Source organism: Penicillium soppii, assembly GCF_028829465.1.
Source record: "Penicillium soppii strain IBT 18220 chromosome Unknown utg000006l, whole genome shotgun sequence".
Classification (NCBI taxonomy): Eukaryota; Fungi; Ascomycota; class Eurotiomycetes; order Eurotiales; family Aspergillaceae; genus Penicillium; species Penicillium soppii.
The window spans coordinates 1,900,690-1,922,086 of NW_026643236.1; the positions used below are offsets into that span (position 1 = coordinate 1,900,690).

General features: G+C 47.1%; 8 protein-coding genes across 8 annotated transcripts; 3 read left to right on the top strand and 5 right to left on the bottom strand.

Annotated features, from left to right (window-relative positions):
* Positions 1-1,689: 1,689 nt before the first annotated feature.
* Positions 1,690-3,528, top strand: N7529_008060 (uncharacterized protein; the record flags this gene model as incomplete). Its single annotated transcript, XM_057243587.1, has 2 exons — positions 1,690-2,141; positions 2,199-3,528. 2 exons carry the CDS (start codon positions 1,690-1,692, stop codon positions 3,526-3,528), a joined length of 1,782 nt encoding a protein of 593 aa, XP_057095125.1.
* Positions 3,529-3,697: 169 nt separating this feature from the next.
* On the bottom strand, positions 3,698-5,378 carry N7529_008061 (MFS transporter; the record flags this gene model as incomplete). The annotated part of the gene is made up of 2 exons (XM_057243588.1): positions 3,698-4,367; positions 4,432-5,378. 2 exons carry the CDS (start codon positions 5,376-5,378, stop codon positions 3,698-3,700), a joined length of 1,617 nt encoding a protein of 538 aa, XP_057095126.1.
* A 3,090-nt stretch (positions 5,379-8,468) lies between these two features.
* Positions 8,469-10,197, bottom strand: N7529_008062 (uncharacterized protein; the record flags this gene model as incomplete). Its single annotated transcript, XM_057243589.1, has 5 exons — positions 8,469-8,624; positions 8,678-9,096; positions 9,147-9,543; positions 9,592-10,010; positions 10,062-10,197. The coding sequence occupies 5 exons, from the start codon at positions 10,195-10,197 to the stop codon at positions 8,469-8,471; spliced, it is 1,527 nt and encodes a 508-aa protein (XP_057095127.1).
* Positions 10,198-12,836: 2,639 nt separating this feature from the next.
* On the top strand, positions 12,837-13,872 carry N7529_008063 (uncharacterized protein; the record flags this gene model as incomplete). The annotated part of the gene is made up of 2 exons (XM_057243590.1): positions 12,837-12,979; positions 13,032-13,872. The coding sequence occupies 2 exons, from the start codon at positions 12,837-12,839 to the stop codon at positions 13,870-13,872; spliced, it is 984 nt and encodes a 327-aa protein (XP_057095128.1).
* An 805-nt stretch (positions 13,873-14,677) lies between these two features.
* N7529_008064 (uncharacterized protein) lies at positions 14,678-15,628 on the bottom strand (the record flags this gene model as incomplete). The annotated part of the gene is made up of 1 exon (XM_057243591.1): positions 14,678-15,628. The coding sequence occupies one exon, from the start codon at positions 15,626-15,628 to the stop codon at positions 14,678-14,680; it is 951 nt and encodes a 316-aa protein (XP_057095129.1).
* Positions 15,629-16,196: 568 nt separating this feature from the next.
* On the bottom strand, positions 16,197-17,230 carry N7529_008065 (Aldo/keto reductase subgroup; the record flags this gene model as incomplete). Its single annotated transcript, XM_057243592.1, has 2 exons — positions 16,197-16,740; positions 16,791-17,230. The coding sequence occupies 2 exons, from the start codon at positions 17,228-17,230 to the stop codon at positions 16,197-16,199; spliced, it is 984 nt and encodes a 327-aa protein (XP_057095130.1).
* Positions 17,231-17,631: 401 nt separating this feature from the next.
* On the top strand, positions 17,632-19,456 carry N7529_008066 (Zn(II)2Cys6 transcription factor domain-containing protein; the record flags this gene model as incomplete). The annotated part of the gene is made up of 2 exons (XM_057243593.1): positions 17,632-17,690; positions 17,746-19,456. The coding sequence occupies 2 exons, from the start codon at positions 17,632-17,634 to the stop codon at positions 19,454-19,456; spliced, it is 1,770 nt and encodes a 589-aa protein (XP_057095131.1).
* A 216-nt stretch (positions 19,457-19,672) lies between these two features.
* Positions 19,673-21,220, bottom strand: N7529_008067 (TFIIH/NER complex subunit TFB2; the record flags this gene model as incomplete). The annotated part of the gene is made up of 3 exons (XM_057243594.1): positions 19,673-20,903; positions 20,959-21,046; positions 21,097-21,220. 3 exons carry the CDS (start codon positions 21,218-21,220, stop codon positions 19,673-19,675), a joined length of 1,443 nt encoding a protein of 480 aa, XP_057095132.1.
* Positions 21,221-21,397: the final 177 nt, after the last annotated feature.

Here is a 21,397-nt window from a genome sequence, read left to right on the forward strand (position 1 = left end):
AGAAGATAGTGAGAATAGAGAACTTCAGGTTTAGAAAAAATTCAGCCGAGTCGTACATTTTGATGGCCACGGAGTTCTTATTCCCTGTCTATGAAAAACCTTGAAATTGTCAGTCTTTACTCTTCACAAAGCCTTCAGAACGCCATGGTATTGATCAAAATAAGTGATGAAATAGAAGACATAGGAATTGCAATGAAGTATCATCTGTTGTGATTGTCTTGAAGCCTTATAGCCATTTTTTGAAGGGAACGCAAGAATAAGCTCCTCCGAGAGAGTGTACCAAAGCCCTGCTTGACTTCAAGTGGTTGTCAGCCATGTAAGATTTTTGGTAGAGTGATTCATTTCGCAATCGTATCGAGGGAACAAAATACTCGATACTGAGTCTAGGCTCGATGCCCTTGGCTTTTCTTCCTCGGAGCCGCCGTCTCTCGCCTTATGAAGGCTTCCTGGATGGAAAACGTCATTCATGGATTCAAATCCCGGAGCCTACAGCCGCTTGGCAGAATTTGCCGGGTTTTCCGTAGGAATAATTACATGTTTAAGGAGATTTACCCTCCAGGGCTTGAGAAACTTGCAGAAGAGATAGTACCCTAAGCACCTTACTATATCTAGAAGGTGGTGGGTCCACTAGTCAAGAGGCTTTTCCCAGTTCCATGGTTGGGTTCAGGGCAAATTTGTCCTCACTGATTTGTAAGGGATTCAAAATTTGGAATACAATGCTAGCGAAACACATCTAAGGGCTTGTGGTTTCGAAAACAAGTCTGAAGTTGAGTAGAACCCGACTAATATATAGCACACCTCTTGTCTCAGCGAATTATAAACCGAAACGGACTTTGTTTTAGATATTTGGATATGGATTTTGTAGTGAAGAGACAGATCTATAATATTGTGACAATATTGCCTAGGCTTAATACTTTGTGTTTGTATCGTATTATTCAAGTTAAACCAGGTGGATCGTGGACAACCTGTTAAGCACGTGGTATGCGAGATCAAGTTATCCGAGACATTTAACGACTTTTTCCCGGGAAATCCGGACCACTAGTACTGTTATATCTTTGATAAGCGTTCAGTTGAACGCCACGATCCAAAGGTGAACCAGGTACCGAATCTAGAGTAGTGGATCCACGGGTACGAGCTAGGGTTAATATTGAAACCGTTATACCGATGATTATTTTTTCCTTCTTCTATTGGGCATATCTCTTGCAAATTACTATGAACTGGGGCCGTGAAACTGAAGCTACGGCTCTCAACGCACCGTGTAATGCGCTAGGCTGCGATATAGACTCTGGATTTACTTTGGCGCTCGTTCGTTCCATATTTATGGACCGGCAAATTTGTATCGTCGGCTCTTGCTGCTGCAATGGGCTTTTGCCGAACTAAAGACCCATCCATTCCATAAAATTTATCTCGAGATTCACAAAGCCAGGCAGAACCCATGCGTCTCGGCTATGTAAGAGGGTCTTTTTTATTTATAACTCGACACTGCGAGAGATGTGTCGGTCTAAATTTCCCCGAAAAAGAGCCGGTATAATGTCGAGGGGTTCAAGATCAAACAACGCATTTCTATAAAGCAATGTAGATCCCCCAACATTCTAGAGATCCCAGTTGGCAGGCAGTTTACACTCTTTCTCTGGCCCGACCAGTTTCCTTCGCTTTTTCTTCCATAATAGTCACTCGTTATAACTAAACATGCGTTTTTCCGAGTTTGTCGCTGCTGCGGCCTCATTCGGGGCTGCATCCGCTGGAGTGATCCAGGCCAGATCGGCCCAAGACACTTGTTCCAACTCCCTGTTCACTGGAGAGGTCCTGCATCTGTCTCTTAGTATCATCGAGTACCCCATTGTTGTTGACGTTGAACTTGAAGAGAATGCTGTTGTCACTATCGACAATACTATCTTGATTGACTGCACCAATGCCCCCACTCGCTTGCAGACTACTGTCTACGCAACCGCGACTTCTACTCTCACCAAGACCATTTCAACCGCCACTATCACTGCTACTGCTGTTGCTGCAAACACTGAAAATGTTGGAAGTGATCAGACAAACCACAGTGCCCATACCGATAATTCTGTCTCTTCTGTCAACGAGAATGACCGCACCGTCATCACTCAAATTGGTACCAAGACTAAAGTCACCAACCAGTAAGTTGACATGTAACCATTCATTTTCGATTCAACGGTTAACCAATCGCCACTTAGACTGCCTGCCACTACTGAGTCCACTGCCGATGCCACTAACACTGTGGCCAAGAACACTGCTCCCGTCGCTGGTGGCAATGCAGTCGGCTCCGGTATCAACACTAACCTGTACACTGCATCCACCTCAAACACTGCCGTTCGCACTATTGTGACTACTGCCTCTTCCCTCGGCCACAAGGCTACCAAAACATACACCACCACCTTGGCATCAGTCACCGCTACTGTCTCCGCTGGAGAGTGGACTGACTGGACCAAGTACAAGGCCAACGGTGTCAACCTCGGTGGCTGGCTCGAGCAGGAGCAGGTCTTCAATCAGTACTGGTGGGACCAATACGCTCCCGATGCAGCCGATGAATGGACCTTCTGTGAGACTCTCGGAGCCCGTTGCGGCCCCGTCCTCGAGGAACGCTATGCCACCTTTGTGACCACTGCCGACATTGACAAGCTCGCTGCCGTTGGCGTCAACACTCTTCGCATCCCTACCACCTACGCTGCCTGGATCAAGGTCCCCGGCTCTGCTCTTTACCATGGCAACCAGAAAGAGTACTTGAAAAAGATCTCTGTCTATGCTATTGAGAACTACAACATGCGGGTCATCGTTGGTCTGCACTCCCTTCCCGGTGGTGTCAACTCTCTCGACATTGGCGAGAAGGTCGGAAATGACGGCTGGTTCTTCAACAGCACCAACTTGGGTTACTCTTTACAGGCAGTCGATCAGGTGCTTGATTTCTTCGTCGAAACCGGATACCCTTGGGCTTTCACCATTGCTCCCATCAACGAAGCCTCTGATAATCCGTCCGCTTTTGCCTCTCCCAACACTCTGACCACCAACGGAACCAACTGGATTGTGAAGTACTCTCAGGGTGTGTTGTCTCGCATTGCCCGTGTTGACAAGCGCATTCCCCTCATGCTCCAGGACTGCTTCCTCGGCGAGGAGCACTGGTCTCCCCTGTTCCCCAACGGCACCAACCTCGTCATCGACACCCACGTCTACTACTTCGCTGCCTCCGGTGTCTACTCCCAGTGGGCTAATGGCGCTATCTGTGGTCAGGCATCCGTTGTTGGTGGAGATGGAAAGTTCCCTGTGTTTGTTGGCGAATGGGCTCTGCAGACTTTGTATAGCAACACCTTTGCCAACCGCGAGAATCTCTTCAACACCCAGCGCTATGCCTGGAGCTTCTATGCTCAGGGTGGATCCTTCTGGAACATTAAGCACAACAGCAGTGCTGTCGTTGATGGACAGGGTACCCAGAAGGACTACTGGTCTTACGAAAATCTTATTGATGCTGATGTCATTCACTCTATCAACTCCACCGCATCTTACTGCTAGATGAGGCTGTGGTTTTCTTTGACATGATTTTTTTCCTGAATTATATACGGGTTGCTTCTTTTCTTGGTTAGGCCAATTCTTTTTGTTGTGCCCTCTCTTGTTTCAAATGACACAACGATAGATGCCTGTGAAGGCGGATCTAGCTCTTATGGTTCAATATTTACAATTATTAATCTGATGCACCGGTTTCCACCTCTTTGGGAGCGGCTTGCTCGGGAAGAGCAGGCTTCCCAAATAGCTTCTCCATGACGGCGTCTGATTCTGCAGCGTAATGGCATCGCTTTCGAATCACTGCACCGTAGCGGTAAAGCAAAAATGGCATGGGTACGCATGCGAGGGCCGAAAATGCAGGGATGGATGATGCCCAGTGGATACCAAGATTTTTGTACATTGGCGTTGTAAACAGGGGAAATACGGCGCCAAAGGTTGAGCGCAGTGAGGCGTTGGCAGCCAAAACGGATGCCGCGTAAATCGTGTACGCATCGATCAGATAATTTAGGATGGGGAGGAACACTGTGATCATCCCATATCCGAAAGGAATACCAGCTGCGATTGGGACCATCCAATGTATCGAAGGAGAATTGGTCCAGGCAAACCAAAACAGCCCCGCTGGTAGCGCAATAGCGCCGATGAAAGTGTCGGGGAGTCGAGCTTCTGGTGGAACTCTTCCAACGGTTGACAAAACTCTTTTCTTGTATCTGAAGTACATCGGGAACGTGGCTACCGCTGAACAAAGAATACCGACCAATATTCCCAAGAAAGCAAGGCCAGTGATTCCTTCGCTCCAGCCACGTCCAGTCTCAAAGACGATTGGCATGGCAGCGAAGAACAAATACAAGCTGGGACATCAGGTATCAGTATAGATGAACGATTTAATCAAGCATGTCGAGTATGGAAACTTACATTCCGTAGATGATTGCGAGATAAACCGACAAGAGCATAACAATTGGCTCACGGAAAAGAAGTACCCATGGCCGACAGATAGCAATTTTGAACACTGTTGCCGGATGTTTTCTGCCTTGCTCAATCTCGATCTTGCTACGATAAACACGGCCAGTGATCGAAGAGAGACGCGCGGCACGTTTATTTAGCAGAACAGGCGCGTAGGTCTCGGGCAAGGCAATAAGGCAAATAATCCCAAAAAGCGCCGAAAAACATGCAACTAGGACCTCAACCCATCGCCAACCAGCAGCTTCTGACAAGAAGCCACCGACAATGGGTCCTAAGATTGGACCCAGGAATGGTGCAGCACAGTATAATCCGCTAGCCAAACCACGAATGATAGCAGGAAAGGTATCCGCAATAACAGCACCAGCCACGGCGAACGGCGCAGATCCCAGACATCCTCCAAAGAATCGCAGGATGAGCAATGTCCAGATATTTCTTGACCCAGCCGCGCCCAACGTGAAAGCAGTCAGACCTGTCGCGCTCGCGATAAGAACATATCGACGCCCGTACAGCTCACTCAGGGGCGCCCAGAACAAGGGGCCAACAGCAAATCCGAGAACGAAAAGCGAAATACCAAGCAGAGCGACTTCTTCGCTTATTTGGAACTCTGTAATAATCTCCGCAATGCTGCCTGAGTACGCAGAGGATACCAAAGCCACCGACAGAGTCTCAATCCCCACCAGAATCGTGATGAGCCACCTAGAGACTGGAGAAAACAGCATCGGATTACGCGGGTCATTCTCTACCCAGGAGACTTGGTAAGGGTCTTCTTCGGTGCCGGAGCCGCTGTATTCATGGTCGATGATTGATTGAGAGACACAGCCTGGGTCGAAAATCATGCGCCATCGTGGGATTTCCTTGGCTTGAGGGGATTCCCCGGTTGATTTCTCAGTCAGGGACATTTTTTATGTACACATGGAGGGCTTGTAACTCGAAGGAGAGTCAAATTGGCATTCCTTGATGGGTGAGCGATCGGGGCTTTTGACCAGAGATCTCATCATCGACTGCCTTGTGGAGATCTGGCCTACCCCTCGGGGGAATACCGATCAGATTGGTGAGTTTGAAGTCTCGGCATGCCGCTAGCATAAGATCTGCACACTGAGATCTCAGAGATATTTCATCTGGTCCATGATTGGTGTCTCGAGGTGAAGGTGCATACCGTAGCGAACACCGGCCATATGGAGTTAAGTATTGTTTTTTTCACTACTGATGCCTATAACCACTGCGCTCTCATCTTCGAAAGAAATCTTGACAAAAGTGCGGAGTACTTAACATGCCTATGTAGTTATGAGCAATGTTGTTGCTAAAAGTCTCAAGGGCACAGCTGTTTGTGCCCGACAAATTGGCCCAACAGGAATTAAACCAAGCATGGTCGCTGCTCTGGTCCTTGTCTCATAAAAGAATGGACACATTCTCCACTAATAATCAAGAGAACTATCACCGATCTGCGATCAACTCCACTCCCTTGCAGAATTTATTGGCAAACAATCAGCAAATGCCATCTGTCTTACCTTAAACATATTTAAGTGGTCGATACTTTTGGTAGTATGATCAATGGACTTTGATACTATCCTGAAGTTGTCTTGGTTCTCGTCACAAGGGTAGAATAAATCAGAAAACAGGAAGAATCGGAAGAAAATTTCCGCAGCCCTAATTGACCAAATAGGACTGATCGTCAAAGGCCCATTCCATGGCCCATTCCAGGGCCCATTTTAATTAACTAATAGTCACTCGGCTGGAAGCTTGTACTTCGTGAAAACTTGATTAAAGCTCACTTCATTGAAATCCACGCCTTTCTAAAAATAAAGTGTAAAGATACTTTTATTTTCTAGTTGAAGGTCATATCCTTCCTCTGTATTGTTGCAATGTCTGATAGTTTTTGCCATCAATTTATTCTTCCTATTCTTTCTACATCCCGTCAAGAAAGACTTGTGAGCTGTGCCAAAAGAATCTGTATCAACAATGAATACAATTTCCTTAGCTATTGCTTTGTTCCCACGGGATAATATCCTTATCTACGTTTGAGGGAAACGGAAAAGGGGAGCCTAAGGGGGTCTTCTGGCCGTAGTGGACTGGGTCGACAGGTCCCGGCTGCCCACCCCAGACAGTGGATGCTATATTAATGAGGCGATGTGGAACAATGCACACTGGAAATTGGATTATTTTGGTGCTAAATATCCACGCCTCGCAGCGATTAAGGCTAGGCATGATTCAGAGTACTCTTTTTGTGCGAATGCAGGAGTGGGCAGCGACTTGGCATGGTGGACAGATATAGATGGCAGTGGGAGGTTGTATAGCCGGTGAGGCTTAATAGTAGGGGTTTATATATATTCATAGACGTATTGTATCTCAGTACAGCTTATGCGTGTGTGTATAATTCATTTACCCTAACCCCTCGTCGAAGTTAGACTATAAACCACAAACCACTAGGCTGGGTACGGATTCGTGTTTTTGGTCTAGTCAGGAAATCAACTTTCAAAACTATATGCAAGTTATAATAACCATATAAATCCAAGTACGTACATGTTTCGTGCACCACTTCCTAAGCGAATTTAGAGCCTCGCCGAGGCCTGTCGTGGCCTATTGCCATTCCCGTTGTTAGCCTGCCTAAATGGCGCGGCTTTGTTGGGTCTTCAAAAATGAGAGCAAGGTAAGAAAGAAAGTCAAAGTAGACAAAAATGACAGACAAATTTTCAAAGGCGGTACAATCATGCCTTGGGGCAGTTTCGATGTATGACCACGGTTGAGTATCACAGACGTTGATGATTTTGCGAGGAGGCGGTATAGTGATGGCAGCTTAGGGTATTGATGCGGGATGAAACCCAAAATTGAAGGGATACAATGAAACATCCATACTTCTAAATATGTGGTTGGTTGTAGGTCGAGTGTTTTGAACATTCGTGAGTTGGTCTCGAGTCGACTGACCGAATTAGATTTTATACCGTAGGCGCGGTCTAAAAGAGCGTTCGAGGGGAATATGGTCATCGTCGGTGGCCCACGGGTCATTTATGGCGCGATAAGGCAAGGCATAGCCTTAGCCATTCCACGATGTCGGCAGGGCGGGCCGCGCATATTGATTTAGTTCGCGTGTTAGTAACAGGATAGGCTGAGAGTAAGGCCTAGCTAATACATACATGAGAACGTAAGTATGGACTTCCGAGTTTTGATGTTTAGCGAGGTAGGGTGGCGCGGACACCTTGGCTATGTCGTCGTCGAGGTCGGCAGATTTGTGCGATACCCCCGCGGTGGCTCTTCGCTCGCTGAGCACCCGTGTTTCAATCTCCCCGAAGATATCTTGGTTTCTTCGAGCAGTGGGCTGAACTACTGCTTAAATACTCGTCCCTAGCACTAGGTAGAGATGTCTGCCTGTCGCTGGAGTCTTAGTAGTTCTGCATTCGAGATTGGCTTCCGTGCTTTGCATAAGAAAATTGCTTCTGCAATCATAACCCAAAACACGCTAAGTATAATACAGATAGAGAAATAATTACTCCAAACTTACGGAGCATAGAAAATAGACCTCATTTACTGACTAAAATCGCTCTTGTCATTTAGCTTCACGTATTGCTCAGGGGCATTGATCTCCGGGAATTTGGCTAATCAGAGCGCCTCGGAGCTCAGGATTACTAGATGAGGTTGTAGCTTCTTCTCCGCTAGTGTGGCGCTCGTCGCCTCTAGCTTAGGCAACAGGGACAGTGCTAGTAAAAAGATATTAAGGACGTTCACCTGGACGACTTGTTCATAGCCCTCTTAGACCTTCCACTCGGGCGAATTTATTCCTGCATTATTTATCAGAACATCCAAGCGTGGAAGTTCTGTCTTCACGCGATCAGCGAACGCTAAAGTTGGGTGGCAGCACGGGATCTGTCGGTGGGAAGACGTCGAGACCCTTCGATGGACATACGGTGCAAAGTTTCCGCTATACTCAATTCTAAGAGGCTCATACCAAGAAAGATGGAAATTGCGAGTCATTTGATACTTATTTGTTGTATACTTCAAGAAAAAAGAGCATTTGTCTCCTCCAAACTCTGGCCAGCAGTTTCAGGGAGTAAGATCCATGTCCACAACATTCCAAAGAAAGTCATCACAGCAAAGAACCAGAATGTCCCCATTGGCTGGAGAGCATCTTCAAGTAACATCGATGGAACAGCCTGAATGTATCAGCAATTGGATGCTATTTTGAAACCCCACGTCCTGAACATACCTTCGATAGACCATACCGATTGGCATAGTGAAAAGTCATCAAAAGACTGGATCCTGTCGACCGAACCCGCAACGGGAATATTTCCGTGTTGATGAGATACTGGATGGAATTCCATCCCATCGCCCAACCAATTCCAACAAAGTAAATAAAAACGATCGCTGCAATCGCTGCTTTTTTCGTGGATCCTGAATCGCCGTTGGAGGATGGCTCCACCGTGAGGAAGATTGCAATATAAAACATTGCAAACTGCTGCACTACAATTCCTGCTATCAAAGATCGTTTGCGCCCGATGCGATCGATCAAAAGAATGGCACACAGAAGAGACGCTATGAACTTCATTGCGCCGAAAATTGCAGTCACGAACAGTTTCTCGGATTGTCCACCTATCCCAAAGAGCGAGAATAATTCAGGTGCATATGCTATATTGCGGTAAATATGGAGAATAAGAACTGGGTTGGGCATTGCTTACTGGTGAGAGAATTTGCCCCAGACCATTGGGCAAGGACTTGCGCAGAGATCACGAAAATCAATCTTTTTTGGTTTGACTTAACCGTCAATAATTCCTTTACGCTTTTGAACCAAGATTCACTCATGCTCCAATCGTAGTCTGTGACTAACTGAGCTTGAATCCCTTGGATCTCTGACACTACATCAGGGTGTTGCTCAGACAGACCCCACAAACTTCCCAGTGTATGTTTCGCTGCATTCCAGTCTCCTATTTTTCCCAGATACCGGGGGCTCTCTTCGCATAGAAAGGATGACAGAAATAGAGTCCCCGCAACAATTATTTGCGTGCTTTGAGGAATGATCCACTGTCTGGCGCTGCTGCTTGATATATGCAACGAAGCACCCCAAGCGGAGAAATACTATGACAGTCAGCGCAAACAACATTGAATTTACCCGTACATCCATACCCCAACCATGATGCCAATATACTCCGACATAGCAAAAATGCTGACCAGCATTCCCCGAGCATAAGCAGGTGCAATCTCTGCCAGATAAGTCGGTGCCACAACGCCGGCCTGTCCTATCCCAAGCCCCATTATGAATCGACCTGCGTACAGTTGCCCCAAGTTCCCAGTGGAAGTGATCACAATGATAACACCTGTTAACCAGAGCAGGCAAAGTTGTCTCATGGACCATAACAGACCGATCCTTTCGCATAAGATAAAAGCGATCAATGCTCCCGGGATACTGCCGATATGAACCATCGATGTGATATTGGACAGTCGATTGGCCTGCTGCGAAGAGTCGAGATAGCTTGCTCGAATTTCGAATTCTTTGATGAAGGAGTTTTGAGCAACTGTGGTCGATATAAGGCCCTCGTCGAGTCCTATTTCTTAGTTTTGGTGATTTCCAAAACTTCCAAGGATATCCGACCTACCTCTCGACATCCCCAATAGCCCAAAAGAGAATGCAGCGCACAGAAGCTTGAAGCTGCATCCTTTGAAAAGCGAGCAGGCGTTCTTAGGCTTAGTCGGACGGGCTGGGCCGAGCCAAGATTTCTTCGGTCCTCTCATTGTATAAACCGAACTGGACTAAGTTGTTAAAAACTCCGGCAAAATGCAGCATTCTAAAAGCAGGACCGCTGGGCTAAAAATGAAATGTACTAGGTAGCCCTTCCATTACTAATACTCATCTCGCTCGTCATGATGGATCCAGCCTGTCTATTCAAGAGAAAGACTCGGCAACAGGACGTGCACTAGCTTGGCCTGAAAGAACCCACTCAGCCCTACAGGGCTGAACTAAGAACAAGCTTTAGATTGTCTTTCAATAACTAGCGAATCAAGTCTGGGGATTTCGTCGGATTATTGCGATAATCGTTGACAGGGGTAATTTTGCTGCCTACAACGTGTGGACAATTGCTGGATTGGCTCCACTTGTACGTAAGAGGTCCTGTCTACGAAGCATTTCATTATGATCTAAGGGCAATGAGCTTAGATTTTTAGCAACAAGGTACTCAATTGGGTTGTAAGAAAAAGGAATATTTTCACTCTTGTCGCTTTGTGGTTGTGTTCTCGTACTTCTGCGTATATTGTGTACCTATCCTACCAGTCCTTTGTCCTTGTCTTTCTAGATATCTTTTATGCTTTTCTCAAATGATTTTGACTGTGAGTATTTAGCGACAATCTCTAAACACTGTTGTAGGGACATGGTTTTCGCATCAACCGTTTCTGTTAGATTTATATATCACCAGTTCTCGCGAATAGAAGGTAATGTCAATTACCGAAGATTTTTTGGATAATGCCATTATGTTGTGAGATAACTACATATGTATAGTCTCTCTCAATCTTTGAGAATTCGTTATCATATTCGAACTCAGCTTGGAAAATTCCTTACCCATTCAAAGGAGGGTGAAAGGTCCTCAAATTGTATGGACCGAGTCGATCGGTCAATTACGAAATAAATCAAACTTGGCCAACTAGGTGATTTCAATTGACTTGGCCATTGCCGAACCAAGCCAAATGACAGGGTGATTAGACTTATTTCCTTCACTAGACAAAAATGCTCAGGATAAAGGGAACTAGCGATCTTGGTGGATCTCTCAATAGTTTCTCAAACTTGGACCTTTTGTAGTCGAGGAATCATATATCACGACATGGAGAGGTCCAATCCTTTGTTTTTTTCTTTGTTTCAGTATCACCATGCTTAGAGTCCCCTTGCGTTCTTATTCACACTCCCCACTTATAATTTTTCTTGGTATGAGTTAAAAGAAAGCTTGAAGCTTCTCTGGGCTTTTTGTTGATTTGTTAGTTGTAGTGTACGAGGTAAATACCAATAGATTTTATCTATGAACCGGATTATAGCTGCAAAGATGAGCAAAAGGGAGAAAATCTTACATTCTGACTATATTACTAAGAGTAAGACAGAAAATTAGCAACGAAATAGGAAGACCATAGGTATAATGGCCTGAGGCCAAGATTCTTTGACAAGTTAGTTACGACACCACCATCTCGCGTGCCTAAATTCTGAGTCAGAATGATTGATGAATCACCCCAAACCCCGCGGTGCCGATATCCTGTTAAAGTGGAACAAGGAATCTCTTTGGGTCCACTCATTATTGATGCCCAGTCATAAGACAGAAACTAGATCTTTGAATGCCCAAATGTTGAGTCTTCACCGACAATGTCTTGTGTCACATCCTATTTAGGGTTGAGGGTGTGTGAAATGATTCAAGAAGGGTGTAAATCATGTCTATAATATAGTGAAGGTAGATTGACCATGGTCCTTGTAGTAAATTAGAGAATTTATCTACTCTGTACTCGTAGACTAAAACTAAATAGGCCGTGCATATTTCCCGGGATTCTTATCTCTGGCTATCGTGATCATCTATTGGAGAATAGGGGCGAAGCTTTTGTGCATGAGATTCACTAGTGAAGAACAGCATACTCGTTCTTGGCTCGTAAGGTGTAGGGTGAAACGTAATCCCCGTAGAAGAGAACTCGGTGAAAGCCGTTGACGATTTTGAACAATGAATAGTAATAAATGTCATCGGGGAAATGCGGGGAGGATCAAAGCATGATTCCTTTTAGGGCAACCGTACGCGTCAAACTATGATTTTATGATTTTGTATAGAAAGAAATAGTTATGATAGTGTAACAAAAATTAAAAGTAAAACCACACACAAATGTTTCTAGAATCTCTTGACCCTGGATTTTAACACGTCGATCTCCGGGGGAAACTCACCAATCACCGGGCCGTATGCATCACCGGCCGCCGGCCCGGTCGGGGCTGTAATTGGCTCGCTTCGCCGACGCGTTGTCTTTTTGAGCGAATCCATCTATAAATGTTGAAGCTGCTTGAATTTCGATAAGGTGGTTGCCATTACACTATCGAATACTCCGTGGGGTTATATCTACCGTCATTTCTATTCTCCTTCTTACACACTCTCTCTCACTCTTTTTGTTGCTCTTCTCATATTCTCATCCCATCAAAGTCAATAGCCCTAATTGGGTTCCAGCGTTGATCCACAGTAAGTTGTCTCATACAATCTGCCCCGCGTTGGGTTTGTTGATTCTAACTATCACAGTCCTTTTAAGCATATACGATTCACCTGTTCCGGTCTCTACACGAAAACAAGTCAATATAACCATCAGATTGCCACGACCAAATAATGATAGCATTGCCTATTTGATTGAACGCATATTCTACGCATATCATGACGCAGAAAATGGAGGATAAGGCATTGCCTTTCAACATCCAGCATACCAAAAGCCGCATGGCTGAACTTCTGGCTGCAGACGTTGTTGTTGCTGCAGGTTCAGCGACCCTGATTACCCCAGCCGTCATGATCTTTGACAGGCAAGTCAACGCGATATCCATATGATGAGCATGCCCTAACGATATCGCACAGACTCGTCGTTGAGAAATCTTTCTACAATCAACCTATGTTCCCAGCATTCCGTCGACACCTCTGGTTCTCTATCACACAACCCGCAACCTTCTTAACATCTCGACCAAGTCTTCTTGTCTGGTCCCTTTACACGGCAACTTTCGCAACAGCAAATGCCACAGAGACAATCCTGGGCAAGTGGTATCCAAACATCGACCACGCAATTGCAGGAATGACCACATTCGCCACCACATTCATAGTCAATTCCTCCGTGGGAATCTGGAAGGACGTCAAATTCGCCCAATTATTCGGTCAGCCCAACACCTCAATTAAAAAGACAGCTTCTACAACCCCACCAACATCAACTCCAACTCCCACATCAACTCCAATCCCCAATACAGCCAATACACCCTCTACAGCCTCATCCTCCCCAACCTCAGCCCCCAAAACAGCCCGCTCATTCGGCCGCACCCGTATCCCACTAGCAACTTACTCCGCCTTTCTCCTCCGCGACGGCCTCACTATCTTCGGCTCCTTCAGCCTCCCCGCCATGGTCTCCGCCTCAATCCCAGACTCAGTGGCCTCCCAAGAATACCTCAAGATCCTCATCGCCCAGCTGGCCATCCCCGCCTCAATCCAGCTAATCAGCACCCCCATTCACCTCCTCGGATTGGACCTGTACAACCGACCACAGGTGATGCCCACTAAAGAACGCCTCGGACGCGTCAGTCGTGACTGGATTGGCGCGTCCCTGCTGCGGATGTGTCGCATTATCCCCGCTTTCGGTATTGGTGGATTCACTAATACTGAGGGGCGGCTTTATTTGCATGACCAGCTGGATGGTCGGCGGAAAGGGTCTTGATTGGCACTATCATTTACAATTAAGCATACAGATACGGATACATGTGTTAGATTTCCAATATACCCTTTTTCCCTTTGTTTAAATTGTTCGGGGTTTGTGTGCTTATCGCTATCGGCTCCCCGCCAATGTTCACCGGCCCGGTTGTAGGCGCCTTCGGGATCGGCAGCCGGGTACATCGAATTGAAGGACTTTCGATTTTTTTTAATTTTTTTTTTGAGTGACGTGATCCGGGTTTGACTGCGTTATATGTTACGATTTGGCCGAGTTGGCAGACGATCTTTATCGCTGATAAACTTGGCGTTGACGGGACCAGAACTAGTTTGAGTATGTACGAAGAAAGACCACATTGAGAAGCTTCATGATTAAGTGCTTTGATTTGGTCAGTGAAAGATCGCTATTGGTTGGGAATTGTGATGGCATAAGTTCGTGACATCGTTCTCCGTAGAGCAGGGTATCTTATATACATGACTCCGGTCTCTCTCCATCTGAAGAGAAAAGATGTGTCTCCCAGTTTGCTTGGGCAGCTCTGCATGATCGGGAGTATGCAGACTGTCCCGCCAGAGCCTGGAGTGCTCGGTTTGGAATTCTTTAATGATTCGGAGGTCGAAAAATACCTCACTGCGGCACAGTCATGTGGTGCACCTCGGTGGGATGCTTGTCCGAGACGCCTCTCGCAGGTCGTCTTGCGGAAATGGACTGCGGCAGCGGTGATAGTTCGCTAGCAGCAAATTTTGTGGCAGAGCTGTAGAGTAGATCGACAGAACATCGGATCTTGGGGGGGTTGCGGGCTTTGGAGGGTTGAGGCTCAAGCCGCTACTCGAAGGTCGGATTCCATGGCTTCAGTTCCAGACACACGACCCTTAGAACCCGAGCTGGTAGCCATCGAATCTGCGTGGTTGAAATCATGCAGGGCACGGCTCGGGTCAACAAACGATGGATACTGCCCACCGGCAACATTGAAAGATGAGGTTCTCCACATATGCTGGTGAGCGATGTTGACCAGCTTCCCCAAGACAGCAATTTCGAGTTTCAGTTTGATGCTGTACAGCGTGGCCTTGAGAGTTGTCTGGTAAATATAGAAATTCATAAACTCGATAATCATCAACGCAATATCCATGAGAATACAAGAGACGTTGACAGCGAGCAGCTGCATGATTGTCTTGCGACTAACATGATCTTGATTCGTGCGCAGCATGCGATTTGTCTCCCACATGTACAAGCCAGAGATAATCACTTCCTGCACACAGAATCCCGTCAACTGCAACTTCTCCATAATATCGTAGCCATCGACGCAAGTTTGCGAATTGGAGAAATTAGCCGCATACGTGAGCACCGTCGTGGGCACGTGCAGCAGGAAGATATTCGTGATGATCATAGTCCGCACATAACGCAGCACGCGCATATTTTGAATGATCAGATGAAGTCGTGAGTACAGCACGAATGACTGACCAGTCACCATCGTCCACCAGCCAATCGTTAATAGTGTGACCGGGACCCATGTTGCAGATGTGAGATCGAAGAATTTGATCAGATAACCGACGGAGTATGGCAAAATGCCCACGCTGGCTATCAACATGCTCCAAAAATAGGGACCCTCATATCGTTTGAAGGTGAGGAAGATCAGTACGATCAGTTCAATCACGTTGTACCATGCGACACCGACGAAGGTCGCGATTGTGATTCGTACACCATTGCTGTCGCCTGTGTAACTTCCGGTAATCCAATTTCCTGGACTAGAATCACTGGTAGATGACATATCCTCATCGGGAAGATCTGATATCTGGTATGTGTTCAGGAGAAGAAGAAAAAAAACACACGGACCGCGAGTGACGATATTAGTTTTTTTTTCCACTTTTCCTATGCGGGGTTTTTTCCCCCTAATAGTAATAATAACTCGGAGGCGCCCCGTTCTGCCCCCGAAGGAATGCCAAGTGTAGCTAAGTGGATTATTTTCGCAAATCAAATGCCTGTTCTCTCCAGATTAGTGACCCACTTGCCGTGTCTTTGTGTGTAGTGATTGATTTCATTGTCAGGGTCCAAAGCTCAACGGTAATATAAGGGGATCTCATTTGTTAATTTTGGAAGAGATCGAGCCTAATTTAAGGTATGTCAGATCGAATTTCTGGGGTACGAGGATGTGAGATATTGGCCCAATCGTTAAATGACATGCATAAGCTGAGAGATATGATATCAATAATAAGTTAGAGGCTCTGCACCTAAAGTGGCGGAGTATCACCGAATACGCAGTCCATCATACTAGTGCAATATTAGTAACTGATCGGCTTTTTCGAGGCCTCGGCGTCCAGAACCGAAATAATATGAACTCACATATCGGGATACCGCAGTCCAGGAATCTCGGTTCGATCAATCAATTCTCGAACGTCCTTCAACTCCCTCTCTGTCAGACGAAGATTGATGGAACGGAAATTTTCATCAAGGTTCTTAATCGATTTTGTTCCAGGGATGGGAATGATATCAGAGCCCTGGGCAAGAAGCCAGGCAATCGCAACCTGCGCGGGCGAACTGTCATGCTTCTCAGCAACAAGTTTCAGTCCCTGGACCAATTCCTTGATCTTGGGGAAGTTCTCCTCTGCATACTTGGGCAGCATGCGACGGAAGTCATTTTCGGGAATGTCGGAAAATGACTGGATGTGTCCAGTCAAGATTCCTCGGCCAACGGGGCTATAGGCAATGACAGTGATGCCAAGCTCGCGGCAGGTGTTCAAGACATCTGTGGTGGATGATTCGATGTCCAGAGCGAAAGGGCTGTACTCCACCTGGTATGCTGCAATGGGGTGTACGGCATGGGCTCGGCGCAGAGTAGATGCAGAGCATTCGGATAGACCAAGATGCTTGATTTTGCCTTGGCTAATTTGGATTTAGTGACAGATCTCTGGATACGATGGCGCAGTTCTTACTTCTTCAACTCAACCATAGTTTCGATAGTCTGTTCAATGGGTGTCACTCCATCAACGCGGTGGCAGTAATAAAGATCGATGGTATCGACACCGAGTCGTTTCAGACTCTTCTCGCAGGCAACCCTGATATACTCGGGGTCGGAGTGGACCGTCTGGATGCCTGCGGCAAGATCGAACTTCAGTCCAAACTTGGTGGCCAGGAAGATGTCATTGCGGTGTCCTGATTTCTTTATCCACTCCCCAACTGCATCTTCGCTGTCAAAGTACACGTCGGCGGTATCCCAGAATCTGGCACCGATCGAATGGGCATGTTCGAGGAAGGCTACCTTGTCCTCGAGAGAGCCGGCGGATCCATAGACGTCACCGAGACTCATGAGTCCAAGGCCAACTGCAGGGACCTGTGGGCCATTGCGGCCAAGGGATCGAGTGGGAAGAGACATCTTGAATTGGTTGAAGGAGTCTTAATGAGATGTTATCGTGGGATGAAAGATGATGGTAGAAAAAAATATTTGAGGTAATGGTACCTTATATAGATGTACTCGGAGAGATTCAAGAATTACCCCGAGTCTTATAGAGTCATAGATGAATCCACAATCTAAGTCCGTTAGGAGTTAAACTTTTGATGCCATTTTCGGATGGATATAGAGGAAAACAGCCAATTAACGTGATGAAATGGGTACCTTTGGTGAGATTCGACCAATCAAAGCGAGTAAAATGCGACTGGGCCAATCAACTCGATCCGCACTTAAACAATTAAGTCCGATAGTTATACGCATCTCTTTAACCTCCGTCTTCTCATTTATCTCAATGATCTCGATGTTATTCAATATATTCTGCTGCCATGGTAAAATTAACCCCAATCCGTAAAAGGAAGGTCAAATCAGGATGCAAAACCTGCAAGTAAGTATTGCCGACCCGCGTCTAGAGTCCCTCTGTCCCTCTAACAAGACAAAAGGATACGTCGCGTTAAATGTGATGAGGGGCGACCAGCTTGTCGACGTTGTGTTTCAACAAGTCGAATCTGCGATGGTTACGGCATCTGGGGCGGTGGTGGAACTCCCTATGCGCCACCGCAAAGTAATCGGGCTCTCTCCGTTTACTGCACTCCGGTCCCCTCCGGCTGCCTCAACGCCGAGGAACAAGTTTGCTTCGACTGGCTGATCAAACGAACCGCAAAGAAGTTCGCTGGTCTGTTTCAGTCGGACTTTTGGGAAATTTTGATCTTCCAGGCTAGTGCACAGGAACCCGCCGTCCGCCACGCAGTCATTGCCCTCTCGTCTGCCCATCGATCTGAGCAGCGCTATAATTCAAAAGCTGCAGCTGCGTTGAACAAGTTCGATGGTGAGCGTTTTACTTTGCAACAGTATAATAGAGCCATTCAGTATCTACGCACCAATACAATCCAGACTAGTCATTCTCTTCGAGTCGCCCTGATTACATGCATGCTCTTTGTCACATTGGAATATTTGCGAGGCCAGTATCATATGGGCAGTGCACATCTTCGATTTGGCATGAAACTCCTCGCCGATCTTTCCCACCCAGCACGTCGATCTCCAATGACTCCTAAAGCTCTGCTTCCCGACGAAGACTTTGCCTACAACGCCCTAGTCGATGCCTACGCCCGATTAGGCACTCAATCCGCCATGTTTGGTCACATACCTTCAAATATATGTTTTGTGGCGCAACATCCGCGAGCTACTCTCCCATACATATTCGCGTCGCTCCTAGAAGCCCGACGCAGTCTGGACGACCACCTGAACAGAATCCACTGTCTGGAAGCATTTCACCACGAACACCGCTCACGAAGCAACGAAGAAATGGTCAACACCCAGATCCGCATCTTAGCAGACCTCGCTCTTTGGAAAAAAGCATACACTGCCACTCTCGCCCGTCTGGAAACCGACAAGACACCCGGCCGAGACAAATTCGGCTATCTCCTCTTACGAGTATACCACGAAATGGGCACAATAATGGCCTCAGTGTGCCTCTCAGAATCATCAAAGGAAGAAATAATCTTTGACTCGTACACAGAAAACTTCATAGCAATAATGTCCGGATTCCTCGATTTGTGGAAAAGCTGGACAGCAACCAATTTCCGCGAAGCAGACCTCTCAAAAATAACCACTCAATCCGCCGACCTCCAAAACATCTTCAAAGACTTCAAAAGCTTATCCGACATGGACTGCATCCTAGAGTCATCCCTCCTTGAGATCCTAGAAAAGTCCGCCTCCATGAATGACCTCCTTCAGGCGCCAGACTGTGGCGGGGACGGGTTTACCGTTGAAACCGGATATATCCCGCCTGTATATTACACAGCGCTGAAGTGCCGTGTTCCGCGGATTCGTAGACAAGCTGTTAGGGCGCTGAGAGCGGCGCCTCATCGAGAGGGAGTATGGAACGGTCCTCTGTTGGCTAGGGTTTTGGAGGAGGTTATTGGTCTTGAAGAGGGGGATTTTTATGCTGGTGATGTGGGTCTTAATTTGCCAACTGGGTGTCTACTTCCTATGCCAGAGGATTTGCTGGTACCGATGGTTTCTGCTGAGGCGAGGGTTTCGGATGTTAGAGTTATTCTACCGCATGATGTGGCCGGGGATACTTATATTACTTATCGAAAGATGGGGCTAGGTGGGGAGTGGGCTACTTATAAACGGAAGGTTGGGTTGTAATTCATAAGTTAGCTCAGTGCGCATACTATTATAATTGTAAGAGAGGCTTTATCGGCCTAGGTTCATAATACCCTTTTATTGTACAGTTTTTATAACAGCTATGTCAAAAGAGAACTAGCTGTGAGTTCGTTATGTCGTAAATAGTCCCAAAAACACCTTGTGTTGCCCACCTGTCTTCCAGGTTCATAATCAACGCTTTCGCCTGGGCTAGCAGCATCAACGCCCACCTCCTTTTTGATTCCGCAAGAACATCGCAACTTGTTCATGTCGGGTGACAAAGAACATGCGCTTCCGATCCGACTTCCAAACCAGCACACCGATCTCCGCGGCATACTGACAAGGAGCCTGGTATTCGGCCAAGCTGGTGAAATCCTTGAACAAAAACCCAGCCGTGGCGCGGAGACGATCACGCTCCAGTTGCCACAGTCGGATCTGATCTGTTACGGTGGGCGGAAGGACAGATGCTGGAACCCCCTTGGTACTGGGTTGGGCGGCGCTGTGCTTTCGCAGCTGGGGGTGGGCATGCGACAGAAGGTACGAGATTATTTGGTCTGCCGTGATGCCCATTTCGATGGCTCTTCGAACGGACTGTCTTGTGATTTTTCCTGTGACAAGATTTGGGAACCGGTATTTCAGGTTTGTAAAGAGGGAGATGAGGGATATTTGTAGAGGTGATGATGTGTATGCATAAAGTCGATAGTTGGTTTCGATGATGATGAAACCTGAGCCCGAGCCAGTGCTCTGGCCTACTGGGCCGGTGAGGGAGCCCGTGACAGGGTTGCCTAGAGCGCTGGAGTCGGAAGTGAGAGTTGTTGCAAGACGGGTTGGGTAAAAGCGTGTGGCCTCGGCGTCATCTTGATAGACAATACCGAAGTCGGTGAGGTCGGTGAGAGTGCGGAGTTGATTGGGCGTCATATGGCTTTTGTCGTAGGACTGTCCGAGTTCCAGACTGCTGAGAAGAAACAAGAACGAGAGGACTTCAACGCTATCCATGCCGATGGCCTCTGCGCTTTCGACATAGAGGATCAAGATATGCCAGACCTGGGTGTTCACATCTTGGAGAACGAATCCGAATCCGTCTTTTGTGATATCGACACGATTTCCTCTGACCTCAACCAGGTGCCCTGCCTGGAGAAGCTGCTTGACGCCCTTGCTCAGATTGACCGCGTCACGCTGTCCACTGAAAGCACTTGTTCCAACCATGTATCCCATCACACCCTCCCACTGGCGTCTGGCATATTCGTCCAATTCGGCGACGGAAGTCTGGGCGTGTCCAGGAGCTTGGGAGAATACACCGAATGACTGTGAATCCTCAGCGCCCATCAGCGCTTGTCGAAGCGAAGCTGCGAACGGGTTGGTGAGCATGTAGGCTCGCACGTTTTCCCCGGTGAGTGTGGTAGAGAGAATATGTAGTCGACCTAATATCGAAATCGCATTATCACGTTCCCTTGTATCAAGCAGTCAGTCGGGCATCCAGTGATGCGATAAGACGAATGGCTCACTTTTTGCTGTCTGCGCTAACCCAGACTTCCAAATCTGCGGTTGGAAGAGGATCTTTCAAATACAGTAAGGCCATGACAAAGCATTTTGCTATTGTGACTGTTAGTGGGACAATTTCTAGATGGATGAGCTCAACATACCCAGATCAGGTAGCATGCGACGAAAGATCGCAAGCGCAGTAGATGGCTGCTGGTATAACTTGTAAAAGGTCGTCCCGGGAAGACCTTCTAGATATTCAAGAGGACGAGATGTCGCGCTCGCCATATTGAGCTGAGAAACTCCGACTTCTTGAGTTCAACCGGAAGTGAACTTGAATGAAATGATTGAATGATTGAGATGACGCCCGTACGGTGGCCGAAGCGGCCACAAAGCGCAACTCCGAGATTCCTCCCCGATAGCAAGACAGGACTTGGTATCCGACGACATTGCAACTTCAAACCT